Below are 7,724 nucleotides of genomic sequence, written 5' to 3' on the forward strand. Positions count from 1 at the left end.
ATATATGTTAATGTTGTTAAATAAGATTTCATAGAACTCTGTAAATGAACTGAATTCTGCTCCTTGGCTTAAAAATTGTTTGACCAAGGCTCTCTCTCTGATAAGTAAAGTAAACGTGTCTTCTTATTTTTCTTGCTTGTTGCTTATTAGGTTAGTGAAGAAGTTGAGCGTGCTTTGGCAAAACTAGGCCCTGCCAAGCTTACTGGAAGGTACTTTTTTGTTCCTCAGCTTGTTATTATAGAATGATTTTATTAGGTGCATTTGCATAATAGATTTTATTGTGTAAACTAATCATGCATGACCATTTTAAATTTAACCCTTTTATTTTCTTTCACTGCTTTCATGGCAAGAAATCCTACAACATTATTGCTATAGAATGATTATATTAGACACATTATGCCATTGTAGATCCAAACATAAAATTCAAAATTTAGTGACCCTTATTTTCATGATGATTTCATTGATTTGTATGTTTGTCAAGGTTGACTGAAATATGTCTGATATTTATACTTTGGTTCTCCCTAATAAATTCAGGTCTTCTCCAAAGCGCATTGAAGGCCGAGATGGCAAAAATTTACAGTTGCACTTCAAAACTAGGTTATCCCTTCCTCTCTTTACTGGTGGAAAAGTGGAGGGCGAGCAAGGGTCTGCCGCCATACATATTGTTTTAATTGATGCAAACACAGGCCAGATTGTCACATCAGGCCCAGAGTCATGTGCCAAACTAGATGTTATTGTGCTTGAAGGTGATTTCAATAATGAGGATGATGATAATTGGACTGAAGAAGACTTTGAGAGTCATGTTGTGAAAGAGAGGGAAGGAAAAAGGCCTCTTCTTGCTGGCGATCTGCAAGTTACACTGAAGGATGGTATAGGAACACTGGGTGAGCTCTCATTTACAGATAATTCTAGCTGGATAAGAAGTAGGAAATTCAGGCTGGGGCTGAAAGTTGCCTCCGGTTGCTGCGAGAGGATGCGTATTCGTGAAGCCAAAACTGAAGCTTTCACTGTTAAGGATCATCGTGGGGAATGTAAGTCCGTAATGCCCTTATATTAATTATATCTTCCTCTATTCTCATAGTAATTAAACGTCTGTGAAATTACAGTATACAAGAAACACTACCCTCCCGCCTTGACTGATGAGGTATGGAGACTGGAGAAGATTGGCAAGGATGGTTCCTTTCACAAAAGGCTAAATAAAGCTGGAATATACACCGTTGAAGACTTCCTAAGACTTGTGGTCAGGGACCCTCAGAGATTACGCAATGTAAGGATAAGACTTTTGTCCATTTAGTTTGTTGCCTAGTACTGCAACCTTTTGATTGAATGTTGAGATCCTTTGAATTTGTGTTAATTCAATGATTTATAATTATCTGTCAAATTTTTCTGTTGGTTGATTATCCTTCTTTTTGTAGATTCTTGGGAGTGGCATGTCAAATAAGATGTGGGATATTCTTGTTGAGCATGCAAAGACTTGTGTTCTCAGTGGAAATCTTTATGTATACTATCCTGACGAAGCAAGAAATGTGGGTGTTGTTTTCAATAACATCTATGAGCTAAGTGGCTTAATTGCCAATGACCAATATTATCCAGCTGATTCTCTTTCGGAGAGCCAAAAGGTAAATAAATCTCCATGGAAAATTTTGCATTTATTGTTCACTATGGACCACTCCTTGTGGGGTTTCTTTCATGATTTAATGGTCCTTGATGCCATACAATAAAAGCTCGGTTTTTCTTTGGAACTTTGTGTTAATATAAACTCCTTACTCAAGCATAGCATCTATAATTAATGTTTCTGCATGTCTGAATAAAACAGGTACATGTTTGGCTTAATACAACTCTTATATGTAGCATGTATATAGACTTTTATTGTGACAAAACAAGATTTTTTTGGGGAAAAAAAATGCGGCCCCTTTATATCATTTTTTATAAAAAAACCAAAAAATGGAAAATTAAGAATTTAAAAATAAACATTGTGAGGAAATAATATGATCAAATTTCTGAAAATACTGGTGGTCTATGTAGGTCTATGTTGACACATTGGTGAAGAGGGCATACGAAAATTGGATGCATGTTATTGAGTATGACGGGAAGTCTCTGCTAAATTACAACCATAATAAGAGTTTGGACACATCTCATCCTCAAGCTCAAATAAGCTCTCATGAATATTCAAACTCCTTCCAACAGATTTCAGTCCCAAGTTTACCAGTTCCAGTAAACACAGGGCAGCCTTCAGTGGATTCAGGAGTAACAGTTGGAGGTATTTATTTGTTATCTCCCTCTTTTTATCCATCATGCATTTTTCAGTTCTGTTTTGTTCTATTAGGCTGCATTTGATAAGACAAGACACTGAAAACAAGACACAAAAGACAGAAACATAAAATTTTGTGTTCTTATATTCTGTTTGGTGATAAACTAGAACATATTATAAAAATATAATTTATTCTCATTTTTTTTCATCCAAAAAATTTGAGAAGAAAAATATAATAGTAAAAATATATAATTATAAAAAATTAACAAGAATAATGAAAGAAAAAATAAAAAATAAGTGGTGTCTTTTGTTAGTGTCTTTGTGTCCTTCCTGTCAGGATGGACACAAAATACACTAATTCAGTGTCTCTAGATACAATGTCTCTATTCATGTCTTATCTATCAAACACGATTTTGTATCTCTGTTCTCGATCTCAGTGTTCCGTCCCTGTAAACAAACGTAGCCTTATGGAAAAAATTATTTACTTTTGTCATATAAGGTACACCAATCTCTCCATATTTCTCTGTCAAAACCAACTTAAGGTGAACAGATTCTAGCCTTTCCCTCCCAACTTTCTTCTCCCATCATTCAACCAATGAAGTAAGCAAACAATGTTTAGACTAGATTGTTGGGCATCAAATAGATATTATAGCTTTCGTAGTGTCTTGCACAGCAAAAACTACAACCCACGTGGTGAATGATTCTGTTTAAGAACCAAATGACCTATTTAGCAAGCTTCTTTTATTCTTCAGTGTAGGCTTTTTTACTCCTGATATGTTTTACCTTTGAAACAAATGGGGAATCCTTAAGAATCTTTTGGTTGCTGACTCGTGAATATTTCCAGGTTATCATGACGGTACAGCTACCAGATTTCCGATACATACGCAAAATGTTAATTCTTGTGTTCAATTTGATAATAATGCATGCCCGCTACAAAATCAGTTGAATGCTTCACACCAAGATCAACTTCATAGAGATGACAGTATGGTGACACATGGTCTGTTACAATCAGCCACTCACGGCTTTCAGGCTGCCAGCAGTTCAAATCCTAGTAGAGGAATTGAGGAATTGTTTCCAGAGGAAGAGATTCGTATTAGAAGTCATGAGATGCTGGAAAATGAAGATATGCAGCATCTGCTCCGTATCTTTAATATGGGAGGCCAAACTCATGGTTCCCTTAATGCCCATGAAGATGGTTTTTCATATTCATCTGCATACATGGCCGCAAACCCAATGAGCTACAATTGTGATGATGAGCGAGGCTGTTCTTCTGGAAAAGCTGTTGTTGGCTGGCTCAAGCTTAAGGCAGCTTTGAGATGGGGCATTTTTGTTAGGAAGAAGGCTGCTGAGAGACGGGCACAGCTTGTTGAGTTGGATGACTCATAGAATATGCTGTTGGAGGCATACATATTTCACCTGTTATGATCTACTAAACTATTCTGGCTTTAGCGTCTAAGAGTGTGTTTGTGAGTTGAAAGGAAAGGGATGGAAGAAAAGGATTTGAAGAAAAAAATATTCTCCATTTTACCCTTCAAGCTCTTCACTTCCATAACCCCAACTCATAAACACACCCAAGTCTTTGTTGCTAACATGCAGAGTTGCCATCGTGCTGAAGTTTCGTAGCATGACCGAAGGCATGTTACTATTTGGTGCAGGGTTAATTTAAAAGCTTCCACTTTGCCTCAATCGATAAAATTCTCTGCCTTTGTAGGAATGTTGGTCTGCAAAGTCTGCAACTACTCTCATGTAACTGTTTTACTTGTGATGTTTTCCACTCAACATTCCTTCCTGCAAGTTGCGCAGAGACGACAGTTTCGTGCCGACTGCGGAATCTAAGGAAAGTAGGATTTACCAGAATGTATTAAATTCTGTGCAGTAACTTAGATGTTGTGTAGTTGGCCCCCTGGCCTCGTAGTTGGAATCAATTTGTACTTGTAGCTTGAGTGTTTCAGCAGTTGTATGTGTCAGCGTAACTTGTCGGGAGGTAATAGCATTGTAATGATGCTGATAATCATATGTAGTGAGAGAAAGATGCTTCATCCGACTTTTGTATAGTGGATGTACTTATAGATAAATAAATCAATAATTTTAGCTGCGGAATTAAATAATACTGTTAGTCTGTTACATGGAAGAATTTCCTTCATGGGGTTGGTCATGTTTTCTTTCTTTAATATTGGTTTTGTTCATCCGGAAAAAAAAGGAGAAAAGAGAAACTCAGTTTTCATAATCACAAAGCACTAGGAAAAAAAACATTTATTTTCGAGCTTTAAGTTTAACACATTATCTATTTTAAATATCTCATATCATCTAATAAAATTATCAATTTTAAAATCTCATAAGAGTAATATAAGTTGAGTAAAAATTCACCTACAATAGTCTTCATGTAAAATTGATATTTAAAAACTTAGATAATTTGACAAATTGACTAAATCATCATTTAAAGATTCTCAACTATTAATTGTATATAAAATAGAAATGACTTTAAAATTTTAAATTACATTAATAAATATATTAAGATGTGACACATAGTACGGTAGTACCATACTTGGACAGTTGTACTTCATCCTGAGAATGAGAATTCAATTAGATATTATTCTGCATCTGAAAGAAGAGAGTACTCACCACTAACTGCCAAGGGAGCAGTTACAGAATGCGGAATGGTGCGGGCTTTCTCGTCCCCTATGTTCAAGTGGGCCACAGAATCCTAGGTGCACACAATTACAAAAAAGGGTTGGTGGAATTTGGAAGTTAGAAGAAACTAAAAGTTGAGAGCAACTCATGGTACTTTCATTATATACATGTATTTGTTAGTACAGAGATCATTAATTTACGTTATCAATCGTGAAGACAATGGGCATGGTGTGACTTACCTTCAATTCTTGCAATGTCCAGTTGTCTGTACAAGCAGATCTTGATATAGAGACATATGGTAGATCACTTGCGTGCATAATCATCATACAGCCACCTACAGCGCTTTCTGATCTCTTTGTAGCTCTGTTTAGTAGCATGACAATTTGACTATCCTGTTTCAAACATCACATTTAGATTAAAAAGTATATCTGAGAAAGACTCGTTCGGTACTTGGAGAGATACATAATCAATATATTGCTTTTGACAGGTGTAATGTGACAAAGAAGCTTTAGAGGAATCCTACAGAACGAAAACAAGTAATGAAGATAAGAATACAGCACTTCTGTCAAATTAGAGAACTGAGATGAAATTCAAATACAAATACAAATATAACATAAAAAGCCCCAACAATTGGGACTGATGTATTGAAGATTAGATAAATACCTCATAATATGATACTGAAGTGGGAATTCTCATGGATGAAGGTGCTTTTGATAGAGAAGGAAGAGGACACAACGGCATAAAATCCTCGCATAATATTTTTCTTGAGACCGTAATAAAAGGCATTTCAAAAGCCTCTCTGAAGCTGTAATAGTCACAATGAGAATCTATAAAATCCACCGAAATAATTGGAACTGTGAAGAATATTTATGGATTAGAGGACATGACTTGATTCTCTGCAGAGAAATTATTGACATTTATTTTTTTTTTTATTTTTAAGTGAAGGCAATTTCTAAACAAGAAGCTGCACCTTCCTCACTAGTGCTATTTTCAGGTGCGATCCATTCAAGCTCAGCATGTAAATTGGATCAAACAATGATACTCAAATGGCAATTCTCCACGTCATACAACTAAGAATAAATTCACAATGGTTTCATTCTGGTGGAAGCATAATTACACAGAGAAAGAAAGCAGATAGTTTTGTTCACATTTTCTCAGCATTTTTGTTATCTTGTTCACCACATCATCAAAGAATGAAAACAAGAAGAGGGCAAAGCAACTTATCCAAACTGGTGGCTTGAACGGAAGAAGATAATACCTTATTTCCATCTGCTGGAATTCTTTTGCCAATGTTCTTCTTAGATATTCAGTGTCAGAAAATCCTCCAAACTGAACTAATTCCCGACTTCTTTGCATTGTTTCCCTGAAAAGTTTTATTCTATTAAATCTAAAATGCAACTAACATCAGGAAGTCATGTCAACTTAAACTATTATAAAAACAAGGACACTCAAGACCATCTAATATCTTACTATTTACATTGCTCACTGAAAATTTGTGTACATACTATCAGACAAAGGCATTTCTCCTCACTTTATTATAGTTTATGTGGTGCTCAGCTTTCAGCTTTGACTTATTAAATTTAATTTCATTTTTTCTGACCAGAAATGACAAAAAGATTGGCAAGCTTCCGTTCATTTGCAAAGCTCTTTCGCATGTCAAATGACATTATTTATTTACTAAGAGGGGGGGAGGGGGGGTTGTAGGAAGGGCTGAAAATCATTCTTCTCGAAAAAAATAATGTTCTTGTAACAGAAATTTTCTTTAAAACATATACAATTTCAAGAAAAATTTCAATTGCCAAGTATCAATTACATTCAAAGTCCCATAATAAGTTAATAACTGTACAAGCCATAGTTGAGCCAAAAGGATAAATAAATATGTAATATCACGCACAGTGGAAATTTACATCTAATAGATTTGAAAAAAAAAACCCCGAGTATGGGGTAGATAACAAACTTACACATCAATTTCGATATCATAGTCTGCATCTGATATTTCCAACAATTGTTTAACTGGATCTTGTTCATATAAAAACTTCAGGAATATAACAATAAGTTCGCTGCCAACACCAAAAGAAAAATCAGATAAATAACATCTTTAAGCCCAAAGCATTGGATGCTGGAGACATAAGCATGAAAATGCAAAACTAAAATTAATTAAGCACATTGTACAAATAATCCATTGTCTCCCTAGCGGGATCTTCATGCTTATGTTTTGCATTTTCATGTTTATATATCAATATTCTGGATATGTGATCCTCTAAAAATTTATGTCTAATGCACCAAAATTTATGTGTTGTATACTAAACTTTATGTGTTGTACGTATTTTGTTGGTTGAGTGAAAATATTTTAAACACGTGGTCCTTCAAATACTTTATTGTTGGCACCAAAATTTTTGTGTTATGCATCAAAATTTATGTGTTATGCATCAAAATTTGTGTAATATACGTATTTTATTGGTTGGATGTCAATATTTTAGTTATGTATTTTTAAAATTTTTTATGTTATATAATTCTGACATCACATAATATTCTAAGTTTATTGGTTATATTATGAACAAAATATTTTTTCTTATAACATTTCTTAATTTGATAAGTTAAGAATTAATTTGTTATAAATTTAAATTTTGTTTAATAATTTATCATTAATAAATAGGTTGTTATATACATAAAAAAATATTCAAATCGCCAATAATTATTTAATTGGACGAACGAGATAACTATTCGACGAAGTGAAGTTGGTTGAACGAAATATATTGTTGTATGTTTGTTGTTTGAATAGGTGCTTTTCTAGTAAGGATGGGCAAAAACTTTGAAGTATGGCAAGAGAGAAATAAAGCAT

At 34.3% G+C, this 7,724-nt stretch overlaps 1 protein-coding gene, 1 long non-coding RNA gene and 1 pseudogene across 3 annotated transcripts in view; 1 reads left to right on the forward strand and 2 right to left on the reverse strand.

Annotated features, from left to right (window-relative positions):
• LOC107626227 (calmodulin-binding protein 60 B) overlaps positions 1-4,352 on the forward strand; it is a 6,375-nt gene extending 2,023 nt beyond the window's left edge. Inside the window, exons 3-8 of one of the 2 annotated variants that reach the window (XM_021116544.1) lie at positions 151-209; positions 535-1,031; positions 1,107-1,267; positions 1,416-1,619; positions 2,026-2,260; positions 2,794-3,085. In XM_021116544.1, coding sequence (XP_020972203.1) covers positions 151-209; positions 535-1,031; positions 1,107-1,267; positions 1,416-1,619; positions 2,026-2,260; positions 2,794-2,855 — 1,218 coding nt within the window. In that variant the 3' untranslated portion in view covers positions 2,856-3,085. The other variant, XM_016329058.2, reaches the window with a different exon arrangement.
• Positions 3,834-4,852, reverse strand: LOC110269091. Its single transcript, XR_002358135.1, has 2 exons — positions 4,678-4,852; positions 3,834-4,618 (listed from the first exon to the last, which is right to left on the reverse strand). It is a non-coding gene; the product is annotated as an uncharacterized LOC110269091 (long non-coding RNA).
• On the reverse strand, positions 4,863-6,824 carry LOC110269327 (annotated as a pseudogene).

The sequence above is a fragment of the Arachis ipaensis genome, chromosome B02 (genome assembly GCF_000816755.2).
Source record: "Arachis ipaensis cultivar K30076 chromosome B02, Araip1.1, whole genome shotgun sequence".
In the NCBI taxonomy this organism is placed as follows: Eukaryota; Viridiplantae; Streptophyta; class Magnoliopsida; order Fabales; family Fabaceae; genus Arachis; species Arachis ipaensis.